Raw genomic sequence first — 12,006 nt, 5'->3', positions numbered from 1 at the left:
AATATCATTTCTGTTCTGTCTAGAGTGGCCATTTTCTGTAGTGAGCAGCCAGTTCTTACACTCTTGGCTAAGGGGAAAAAAACAGAGGACATTGAATTTCAGGGTTTATACTACAGGGAAAAACACGTTCAGATTTGCGTAGGAAGGAAGGAAGCGCAGACACCTAATCTGTGTAGGTACTGAAGTACATGTCCCCTGCTGTCATGCAAAAGCCAAAATACAACTCTCAGGTTGGCCAGCTGGATCATAAGGGATACTGGGCATGCTGTCAAAAAGGTGGTGAAAGATCCTCCACATTCGAGTTGCCTTTAAGTTAGGCTTTGCAGTCCCTTTGATTTCCTTCTAACAGTCAGAGATGAGAGAGGATGAAACCCGGTGTACACAATCAAGGGGAAAAAAAGGAACCTGCAGGAGTGAGAACTGTAAACTGTTTTGCATCTTTCCTATTTCCCTTTCTATACAAAGACTTTGGTTTGCCTATGCTATAGAAGGAAACAGAAGCAGGCTATTTCAATCTTTGTGGGTGAAGAGCGCTGCAGGGATTGCTCTGTTATCCCCAGCAGCAGCCCTGACTCTCCACAAAAAGGCTACATCCATCTATCTATCTATCTGTTATTTATAGATTGTGGTACGATATGTCAGTGATCAGCTGTGTTCTTAACGCACTTCTCTTTGTGCCTTTTGATACGTAGAACAGATCCACGACTCTTGTCCCAACCAAACCTCACGACAAAAAAGCTCGGATAAGGAAGAGACATTTAGATTTACGCACAGAAATTGATTCTTCAATCTGTGTAATGACATATGCTAGAAACTCTGTTCGGAAGAAAGGAAAGCCCTTGCTAATACGACATTTCTAACAGAGCCCTCACTGCAGGGGTTCACTATTTCAAAAACAATGAGGTTGATTATGCATTTTTATACAGATTTCTCACTGTTTTCAACTGAGTGACTTCAACTAAGCCATTCTGGATTTACAGCAGCATGAGCTCAGGATCTGGCTCCACGTCTTTTTAAAACTTCATCCACTGCATGATGAATAAGGGCCAGATCCTGCAAATGCTTACTACCTGTATCAGTACTCTGAGTATTTTAATACACTTGCTTCCTTTAAGGTGCGATCGCAAAACTGAATCATTACAGTGCAGTATTTTAGGAGTATGGACCTGTCTTTTGGGATCCAAGCATGCCTTGACTGTACGTAATCCTTTAATAGTATTTCTTTCAATAGTAATTTCTCTACTGATTTTCACAGAATCATGTGATAGATTGCTGTTGTGAAGTGGTGTAATTCTACTTACACTGTCCAAAAATCAAGCTCCATATCATAGCTATGCTTCTGTGCTCAAAGCCAACACGACAGAGAAGGGGCCCTTTTTTTAAAAAAAGTGTCAAAAGAGATAAGGAAGACGTTTGGGGCTATACATTGTCCTGCGTACTTTATGTTGGCATTACTATAAGCAAAACAATAGGGCTCATTCCAGAAAGGAAAAGCAGCTCTAGTTGTACTACTTACATTAGCTTCTTCCTCACGTGAAAGAAGCCACATCAGAAACTAATCACCTTCCCTTCCTAAGTTCACTAACCGGCTTCAAGCAGAAAACATTCCCCTGCTTTCCAAGTGCCTAAACCAAGGCCAGCACAATGCCGAGTGCAGTTGTAACTACCAGCTGGCGAACTGACGGCATATACGGGACACATAATCCAAGCAAATGCGACTCCTCGGTAGTAGCCTCTTCCACCAGCTACAGTGCAGGAATGCTCATCCTTGTTTACTACACATGCATGCACACAGACCGTTATCAGTATTCAGCACTAGTAGTCATGCTTTCTTCACCGAAGGGGAAAGACCAGCAAAAAAAATACTTGGTCCTTTTGAAGCGCTGGATCGGTATCAGGTGCCACTCACCAAAAAAAAAGGCAACCCACACGCGCGTGCGATACGCGTCGCAAATGTCAAACATATGTACGGCATCTGTATCTCTGCGAACCCACACGCATCATGCGCAACGTAACGCGTCCCCTCGCCCCTTACATCAGGGAGGGCAGGAAAATCCCCGCTCCTTCCTGGGAGCTGGGATTTTCCTTCCAGGGTCGATGGGCTTTTTGACGGATGCCGGTGACTTCAGGCAAGCAGAAGGAATGCTTCCCCCTGCCTGGGCTACACCGTGCTCGTGTTTGCTCCAAGACTTATGTATTTATGTCAGGCGATGAGGGCACGATGCTGTGCGAGCGGGCAGCCCGGGTGGGCTCAGGCGGGCCACGGACACTTGCCCCTGAAAGAGAAGCGGTCAGCGGGGAGGCGGGATGGGAGGCAGGGGCACCCCGGCTGCTCTGCTCCTCGCGCTCTGCCTGCCCTCCCGGGGAAGGGGCGCACGGAGGGAAGGAGCGGGGATCCCCCACCCAGCCACCCACACGCCGCGGGGGGGCACAGCCCCGCTCCCCCTCGCCCCCGGGCCCCCCACTCACTCCGGTCTCCTGCTCAGGATGCCCTTCCCGATGGCCGGCGGGGTCTTGTGGTGGAGCAGGGCGCTGCAGCACCCCTTCTCCCTGCCCTCCTTCTCCGCGGGGGGCTGCGCGGGGGGGTGCTGGTGCCCGGCCGCCCGGCCGCCCCCGGGGCCGCCCCCCGCCGCCGGTTTCCCCGCGGGCGGCTGCTGCTGCTGCGGCGGAGCCGGGAGCTGTTGGTGGTGCTGGAGCGGCTCGGGCCGGCCCGGCGGAGGCGGCGGGGAAGGCGGCGAAGGCGGCGGCGGCCCCGGGGGGTGCTCGGGCGGCGGTCCCGGGGGGGGCGCGGCGGCGGCGGGGGGCTCGCCGGGGGCCGGCTGCTGGCCGCGCAGGCTGCGGTTCTCGGTGCTCAGCTCGTCCAGCCGCCGCTCCAGCTCGTCGATGCGCTGCCGCTGGGTGTGGATGAGGCTCTGCTGGTTCTGCACGATGGCGGTGAGCTCCTTCAGGTACAGCACGGCGCGCACCGGGTTCTCCAGCAGGCTCTCCATGCCCCCGCGCGGACCCGCCGGGCCCCCTCCGCCCGGCCGCCGGCCAGAGCGGCGCCTCGCTGCGGGGAGGCGGCCCGCACGCACCCGCCGGAGCGCGCGCGCGCACGCACCCGCCGGAGCGCGCTCGCCCGCCCGCCCGCGCGGGCACGCGCCCGGCCAACGGCCGCCCGGTGGCGCCGCGGGGGGGGCGAGGCGGCCGTTGGTGGGGGGGGAGAGGGGGGGAGGGGGGGGCGCCGCCGCCGAGAGCCCGCCCCGGCCCCGCCGCGCAGGCGCCGGGGGACGGAGGGGGGCGGGCGGGTGCTGAGGGGGTCCCGGCCCCGAGGGGGGGGCGGCTGAGGGGGGGGGACACCGAGCGGTGCCCCTGTCCCTGTCAGCGCCGTGCTGAGGGGAGGCAGCGCCTGATGGGAGCCCCCCGCCAGCCCGCCGCGGTCTGCTGGCCTCCCTCGGTGGCATTTCCGCGTGGTGCCTTTTTTTTTTTAATTCCCATCATGACTTAGTGGTTTCTTTTATTATTTTTTTTTCTTTTTTTTTTGGTTACACTTAACCAAACTGGAATAATTGGAGGTGTTTTTGGCTGCCCTGTCGGTAGCGGTCCTGTTTTTCACGCTACCTTGTTAGCACGCAGGAGGGAAGGAGTTACCGAGGAAAATGGATGTCAGAGGAACCTGTCGCATCCCCACGAGTTCGCCGCTCCTCTGAATCTTTGGACTCCTTTGGCTTCTTGGGAAGAAAACGGGACAAAGTGCGGAGCTCCGCTTGGGCGTGTGGGGCAGAGAGAAGACAGGCAGGGCCCCCACTATTCATTTCTTTGCAGATGATGTCCGTTTCTCAAGAAATGCCGTCCCTTGCCCTTCCTCATGCACACCTATGAGTTCACAAACTTACAAACTTGGGTCTGAGGAAACAATCTGTGTGCTTTCTGTCATATTCATTACTAGGTAGCCTAGGTAAAGGCAGCCCGCTTATTTACAGGGACTCCAGTGTAGATCCGTGAAGAATTTTGATGATCTCTGTGGAGGGTGACAGAGCAGCAACCTTGTCAGTCACCGTTGGCTCCGAAGGTCCAGGAGGAGTAGCAAGCAGGCAGACCTGATTTTAGGCAAGCACATCAGTAGATTTGACTGAGCATCCAAAAGTTGCAGGTCCACAGAATGAAAAGCAACTATTCTTAAATAGATCATTTTGAGGGTAGAACTACTTTCATTTTGCCTTTTCAGATCCGCAAAAACTGCACCGTAGCAAGGAGCTCCTGAAGTGAGGAACCAAGAAATGTGAAGGAGAATCTCAGCCTCAGATGAGCGGAAAGGTGTATTTCCAGTCCTTTCTGTTCACAGATAGCCTTGGGAATGTAAACTGATGCAAACAGGATCACCAGGATTAGAAACCGTTCACAGATTACTTCTAAAAAAGAACTGCTATTCACAGTTCTCTTGCAAGCTCTTAGAGATGGCTTTGGGGGATCGTGAAACACTGCAGTATGTCCCGTGTGTGTCAGGGGAAGACCCCAGAGTGAACTCTAAGAGCACTCAAATCCCCCACACTTATGATTTTAATGGAAATATTTAAGAGAGACCTTTCTCCACCTCACTGCCTGGTGTGCCATTACTGTCTTGTGAGGGGGGGTCCACTGAACAGGAACTAGCGTTGTGTAGCAAGGTGAGAGATGGTTGTAGGGGAATGTGAAAAAAGGCACACGCAGAAACACAGGGAAGATGAAAGCACCTAAGACATTTTGGGGTAAGAGTAGAAATGATCATTTAGGAAACTGTGCTGGTATGCTGCCTGCTTTTAAGAGACACTGCTGAGCAGCATCAGTTCAGTCCTGTCTCACAGGAATGGAGTCCAGGGAAACTAGAGGAAATCATGTACTTTTGGCATGGAAAAGAATTCTGGGAAAGAACATGGGGTAGCTGTGGGTACGTTGGTGTACGTACATACGCACACACACAAAGATAAGAGAGCTCCCTTGTCCTCATTAGGAGAGACTTTAGGCAGGGATTGTTTCTCTTGCAGAACGGAACAGGCTGTTTCAACACTTAGGGGCTAGCTCTGTGCGCAGTACTATCTTCATGTTGGACATAATGTTCCTTTTCTGCCCACCTGGATAAAAGCAACGACGAAATAAGGGCCATAGACATTGTGCTGGCCTATCCATATACAGTAAGACAGGTTGTGGTACGTATTCTTAAGGTAATAGTAACTAAAAAGTGTCCTGGTGTGGAAGACCAGGGATGGGACAATACAGCTTGGAAGTCCTGTGTCATGGTGCTTGAATGCTCATCAGGCAACGTGAATTTTACTGTCTGGAATGGACTTGATATATTTATTAGCTTTTTTTGCAGTCTTTATTTGCTTGACCAGCCTCATTAGCCCAGTTTCTACTCATAATTTTTTGTCATAAATAAAACAGACAAGGACCTACAGCCATAGATTGGTAAGTTAAAAATGAATGAGCTAGGAGAATCAGACAGAAACCAGTTTTCTGTGTGGGTCTGGGGACTGGCAGACAAAAATGGTAAGACCAGCCCTGACCTTCCAGGTTTCCACAGAGAGCATGTGCCAAAGGAAAATGCAGCACAATGCTTTTGTGCCTAACATAAAAGACTATGCAGGGATCTACTTACAAAATTTCAAGAGGTAATAGAGTTGCATAATCCTTCCTAACAAGAAAATTCAATGAAGAGAGGGTATTCATTCAAGAGGAATCTGCAAGGATATCAGAAGAAATTGAATGTCTTCTTTTGCTCGGTAAGCAAGAATCCTGCATAGCTAGGAAACGCCTCCTCTTTTATCCAGCCATCATTGTGTCCCTTTGATTACGCTGCCACTGTACCTAGTATATATCATTTGCAAAGTTCTGCACATTAGTGAAGTAAGCTTTACCGTTCCGTTGAAGGTGAATGCTAGGATTGCAGCCATCAGAAATAGGGAAATGGGGTCACAGAGTGATTCAATGACTTGTCCAAGGCCACACAGGAAGCTGGGCAGGGGACGGGGTGGGTGATCTCTGATTTCGAGCATCTTTGGCATTTAGCCCAATCTTCAGGTCATTAAATGCTGCTGCTTCTCCATTTAGGAGAGATGATATCTAGAGGAAAACAATGGTGAAGATGATGAAAGTATGAATTCTGTTAAAATTATTTTCGCTATAGATAATTTGTTGGTATTGTGTTTTTCAAAGTCCTGATTCTTTTCAGTCCATTCCAGAAAAAAAATAATAATGAATAATAATGGATTAATTATGTTATTATGGAATAAAGTGCTTCCCTTATCCACTTAGCAAGGTGCTCGGGCATTGCACACAGAATTACAATTAAAGTGCAGCAATAGTAATTAAAATAAGCATGCATTATATAAACAAAGCAAAATGCAAATGAATCAAGCCCTAGGATTTCATGGAAAGGTCTAATATTACAGGATTGAATTTTATATTTATTTAGATATTTACTTCAGTCAGAGTAGAGTGAATCCATAAATTAGTATATTAATAAGCGTACATGACACAGAAGGTAGTAACATCTTCAGGTCGTTCATCTGCAGAAAAAAAAAATACTGCAGAGCGTTCTTGTAACTTTTTTTGAGAGGTTCTAATCCCTCTTCAATTTACAACAGCTCACAATTTGCAAGCAAATTGTTCCAGCCTTCTGACCAGTAGGAACTTCATGTATTTTTCCATTTGAAATTCTGTTCAAGGCATTTCCTTCCTCACAATTACATCTTCTCCTGGACAGGAGCTTCTCACAAGAAACCCAGGCAGTCTTCTCTCCATTTCTTGCATTGATCTCATTCTCCAGCATGTACCTGGTTCAGGGCTTGCAAGGTAATGACTTTCTACTAGTAGTTCAGTATCCAAAGTACTACCAGTCAGAGATGCAGGGCACACAGTTTAGGTTCCCAGCTATGGTTTTGTGGTCTTATTATCATAATTTTATGATAGATTTGTGGTTTTTTTGTTTTGTTTCGTTTTGTTCTGTTTTCATTGTTTGGTTGGTTTTTATACATACTTTTATAAGACATGTATTACTATTGTCTCACTTTTAGGAGAAGGAGAATTTTGTACAAGGACACCTGAATACAACATAGATTATTGGTGTTCAAGGTCAAGTCCTTAGAGCTCAAGGAATGGCAGATTTAATGTTGGCCAACCCACCTTAGTTAAGCTAACATGTTCTCCCCTACTTCCTGTTGACCTTAAAGAAACTGTGGCGGAATTTTGAGTGAAATCACTACACCCAGTGTTGTTTTCCACTGTGTCCGTTCTCATCCAGTTCTTAAGAGGGATAAGAAGAACATATGGAAGCATAACACATATAGTCTTTAAAAAAATGAATTAAAGAGGGCAGGGCAGGGCAGGGCAGGGCAGGGCAGGGCAGGGCAGGGCAGGGAAGGGAAGGGAAGGGAAGGGAAGGGAATGATCACAGTCTTGTGTTGACACCTGTCCTTTCTGCTTTCTGGGGGAAGATGGGTCTTTTCCACCCCCACCTGGAAGTTAGCAGCTGCTTGAGTAGACATTCTCAAAACTACTTGCAAACAGCCTACAGACCAAAAAATTTCTGAAGGAATTAGATGAATAATTTCAAAATAGAGGATAGAATCAAGACAATCACAATGTACTCATGCATAATTCATGGATGGGAAAAAAAATCTGCATCTCCTAAATGCTTCTTTCACTCAGGCTTCTTTCACTTAAGGCCTCATCCAAAACTGTTCAGATCAATGAGAGATGTTTCACCATCCTGAGTCTAAGCCAAGTCAGTATCTGCTTACACCTGTTAAATAGATGGGTAAACTGAAGCTAAGACCAAGTAAAGTGTGTTGCCCATGATCACATAGGACGCCGCTGTGGGTCTGTAATCAGAAAGCACAGAGTCAAGAGCAGTGCTCCCTCTACTTCAGATGAGGATTGACTCAAGGCAGGAGGAGCCCTCTGGCATCCTGGTTTTGCTTCTGCACCTAAAGGCCAGGCGGTATAGTCTGCACTCTACACTACCTACGTTCTGTAACCTGAAATCTGTAACAAGTGAACTGTCTCTCTCATGTTATGGCTGTCGAATTGTTAATTCACACAGGTATCAAAAAATCAGAAGCAAAGGGAAAATATCTTGTTCTGTAAATCAAACATAAAGAGCCGAGGTGTGATAAGGAGAAATACTTCAGTTTCTTTCTTTGCTTCTTTTTTTTTTTTTCTCTTCAGTGGAGTACAGCTAAGCTGACATATAAATATTTTAAAACAGCTGCTCATCAAGAAAAAGGTACAAATTCAGTATTGTAGCCTTAGCTGAGACGTGTAGTTTTGACACATTTTAAAATCTTGAGTGTACCTGAAATGTGCTATTGCAACCTTGCATTATTTACTGCAACTTAAAAGGAATCAAAGTCCCTCTTTGGAGTGCATTTTCCTTTTTAATGTTGCTGAATGTTACATTATGTCCTGTCTTTTTCATGAAGTGAAGCTTTGCCCACTTAATTGATTAATTTTAGAGAGCAAAAGCTATGCGGAGACATTTATTCAGTGTCAGTCAGGTTTTTGTTTGAACTGACAGTTGTTGAGTCTTTTGTAAATACTGCAGTAAAGTGAAAAAGGTGGAATATGAGCATGATTCTCCAAATCTTATCTGACCAGTCCCGCTGAATTAAACAGGGATTTTCAGATGAGACAAGTTTGTGTGATCTGACCTTGCATAATATACACAGGGAAAAAAAATGAAAAAAAAGAATGGAAAAATGTTAAGTCTAAACTCATACTCCAAGTAGAAGATTTTTCTGCAGTGGCAGAGATCAAATATAGTCAAGAAAATCAAGAAATAAATTAAAAAAAAATCCATGAACAGGATAAATTTCAGTTAAGGCTACAATATACCATTTTTCTGATGAGCAGCTGTTTAATAAATTTATATGTCAGCTTAGCTGTACTCCACTGAAGAGAAAAAAAAATGTAATGAAAGAAACCGAAGTATTCATCCTTACCACATCTCAGCATTTTATGTTCGGTTTCTAGAGCAAGGTATTTTCCCTTTGCTTCTGATTCTGTGATACCTGTGTGAGTTAACAATTTGACAGCCATAACATGAGAGAGAAAGTTCACCTTGTTGCAGATTTCAGGTTACAGAATGTAGGTAAGAGTGCAGACTATACCGCCTGGCCTTTAGGTGCAGAAGCAAAACCAGGATGCCAGAGGGCTCCTCCTGCCTTGAGTCAATCCTCATCCGAAGTAGAGGGAGCACTGCTCTTGACTCTGCTCTCTGATTTCAGCCCCACAGCGGCGTCCTGTTTCACCTTGGAAGAGTGGCTTGTTTGGTCTGTACTCCTGTTGCGTAACGGGTAAGCAGATGCTGACTTTTCAGGGAAATTAAGGCCAGGACAAATCAATAAAGCATCTGGCCTGACACGCTACATACCATATAATCCCATGCAGCCATTGAAACTGGAACTTGAGTTTATGAGCAATCTATCTCCACAAATGCCTCTGGTGCAAATATGAAGGTAGTAAAAAATAGAGAACTTGTCTCATTCCTTGATAGTGTGTCCCAGTAGTTAATCCCTGTCAGTGTTGACAAGTTGGAATATTTTTCTCATTTGAATCTATGCTTTTTACTTTCCTGCTGTATTTACGCCATTCTCCTCTAGGATAAAGAGCTCTCTAGTCCTAAAGCTTTTCTTTCCTTGAAGGTAACTGATCAGATCACCTGATGATATTATTTTTAGCAAGCTAAACAGACTGAACTCTTCAAATGATACCATTTTTTAAAAGTTAAGTAATTCTTTTGGATTTTGAGGTAATTCTTCATATTTGCTGATGCACAGTATGGTCCACCTAGAGGCAGGCCAAATGTTTGCTGAAGAGATCTCTGCTCAGATGTGTTCCTGACTTTTGCTGCTCATTATTTATGAGGTCAGGCTTCTGCTCAGGTTAACCTTGGCCTTCAAATTTGCTTATCAGTAGGGTCGCTTGTGCTCAGACATGCTGACTTGTGATAAATATTTCTGTGGGGTATTTTAGTGTCTAAAAGAATTTTAAGGAGCAAATGAAGAGGCAAAAGGGAGAACCTGTGACTCTAAACGAAAAGAACTTGTTTCTGACTCTTATTTCAGGAACATGGTGGAATTGCTTCAGACAGCTACCACCATCCACGCTCCTGCAACTGACTCTGTACAGCCAGGCCTCTGACTGCACAGCCTCTGGCAAAGGACACAAGGGACCACTCTGCTTTGGGGGGCCCAGCTGCAGAAGGCAGGAGGTGGGTCAGATAATGGTAGAACACAGCTCTAGCTTTTGTGTAGTGTGCATTAGCTTAACACAAGGAAGGTGTGATGATTACACACAGGCTCTGGGTGCATGCTACTTTGTCTTGTGAATTTCTTCACAAGTGATGGGATTCTGGCAGTGGTTGAAGTGAATCTACTAGCAAAGCAAGCTGCTATAACCTTACAATATTTTAATTCGGCCAGAGATAAATTCTCCGCTGATTTGCTGGTTACTATATTTGCCCATTTCCCCATGTAAAAGCATCCTATCAGACCTTTTCAGAGAGTGGGCATAAGTACTTTCTCAAACAACACTACACTCATTTTTAAAGGATGGAAGAAAAGAAAAAAGGGAAAACAAAAGCTCACAGCAGCTCTGCTCCTTATTTCTGTCCCATGCGGAGATGACAGTTGAGTTACTTCTTCGCCCTGCGGCACTCTCTGCAGCACTAACCTTGGGAAGGTGCAGAAAGAAACGGCAAAGGATAAGGAGTTCCATCTCTGGAGGCAGAGAGGGAGGGCTTAGGAGCTGAAACCAGTAACAGAGGTTGGGGATGGTGGGGAAAGAAAATTGATGTGAATTGGGAAACATGAAAAATAGGGAAACATGCAGAATTGACAGGGTGAGGGATGAATAGTCTGTTAGTCATTGGGGTGAGCAGAACTGAGGCCGGCGGCAGGCTGATGTTTGGTCTGCGGGGCAAGACTGCTGTAGAAGCTGTGAAAGAGAAGTGAGTGTTCAGAAGCAGGCAGAAAGGTGGGAGGACAGGAGGTTTCTGAAGTGTTTCTCAGCAAACTGGAGAGATTGGCTGAATGTTTGTTATAAAGACATGCTGAGTGTGGTTGAAAGGAAGACTCAAAAGAGTTAATAGTTAGGTTGAAATCCACTGTGTAAGACTTTAAGAACATATAAATTAACAGTCAAAAGCAGATACCTATGAAAGAGAATTACAGTGGGAGCAGCACAAAATGATACTTTCCCCAAATATGCTTCCAAACAGAATTCCTGAGCCAGAGGTGATACCCGTGCATTAAAAAGCCCCTCAGTACATATCTACCAGCTTGGCTGGTCTCCCCTTGAGCCTGTCTGAATGTTTAGCATCCACATCACCCTGTAGCAGGGAGTCTCAGAGTTTTGCTCCAGTTGTACTTACCTGGCACACTTTCCGTGCAGAACTGAGGAACGACGGCAGGATCACATACCTGAATGAGGGATCAAGGCCACATGTGCAAACAGGATCCTCTCTCCAAAGATATCACAGCACAGGAGCCTGTAGGTACCTGGGCCTGGGTCAAAAGACAAAACTAGTCCTTCCATTGACTCTGTCTTAGTTTCAGGTCTGTATCCCAAAGTAGCCAGCGTCATTTGCTGATGTCTTAAGTTATGTTTTGTTTAAAAGCTTCCCATCTGTTTAGGTTTGTACTCTGTTTCATACACATTTAAATTACTGCTGGATGGATGTGGTACAGTGATGATTTTGGAAACATTCTCATTGTTTTTTAATTTCCTACGTGCTGCGTTTTTTTTACAGAGATCAGCACAAAAAGGCAAAACACAACCAACTGTGACAGAATATATAAAACAGCATGAGCTGCCTACAGATAAATGAAAACAGTCCAAAATAATAGAGACCAATGTGAATCATGACCAATAAGCCTATTTGTAATAATAAACATGTCATCTGTGTCAGATAAACACATCACAAATATTTATTAAGATAACAAACTGATTATTAATAGACAGGCATCCCAAATTCAGATCATGTCTTTC

General features: G+C 45.9%; 1 protein-coding gene and 2 long non-coding RNA genes across 7 annotated transcripts in view; 1 reads left to right on the top strand and 2 right to left on the bottom strand.

Moving 5' to 3' along the window:
- The window catches only part of IQSEC3 (IQ motif and Sec7 domain ArfGEF 3), a 103,155-nt gene extending 100,085 nt beyond the window's left edge, over window positions 1–3,070 (bottom strand). For 4 of the 5 annotated variants that reach the window (XM_083827944.1, XM_083827947.1, XM_083827946.1 and 1 more), the window contains exon 1: window positions 2,470–3,070. In XM_083827944.1, the coding sequence (XP_083684070.1) occupies window positions 2,470–2,990 (521 nt within the window). In that variant the 5' untranslated portion in view covers window positions 2,991–3,070. The remainder of the gene's footprint in view (window positions 1–2,469) is intronic. The other variant, XM_083827948.1, reaches the window with a different exon arrangement.
- Window positions 2,846–11,494, top strand: LOC310896101. The gene is made up of 3 exons (XR_014581172.1): window positions 2,846–2,948; window positions 10,083–10,228; window positions 11,410–11,494. It is a non-coding gene; the product is annotated as an uncharacterized lncRNA (long non-coding RNA).
- LOC310896106 lies at window positions 3,483–11,567 on the bottom strand. Its single transcript, XR_014581179.1, has 2 exons — window positions 11,439–11,567; window positions 3,483–6,078 (listed from the first exon to the last, which is right to left on the bottom strand). It is a non-coding gene; the product is annotated as an uncharacterized lncRNA (long non-coding RNA).
- Between the last annotated feature and the right edge of the window lie 439 nt (window positions 11,568–12,006).

This window comes from Anser anser (assembly GCF_964211835.1).
Source record: "Anser anser genome assembly, chromosome: 1".
NCBI classification, from domain to species: domain Eukaryota; kingdom Metazoa; phylum Chordata; class Aves; order Anseriformes; family Anatidae; genus Anser; species Anser anser.
Note: the sequence above shows the minus strand (reverse complement) of the source record. Positions and strands in the feature narration are given on the sequence as shown.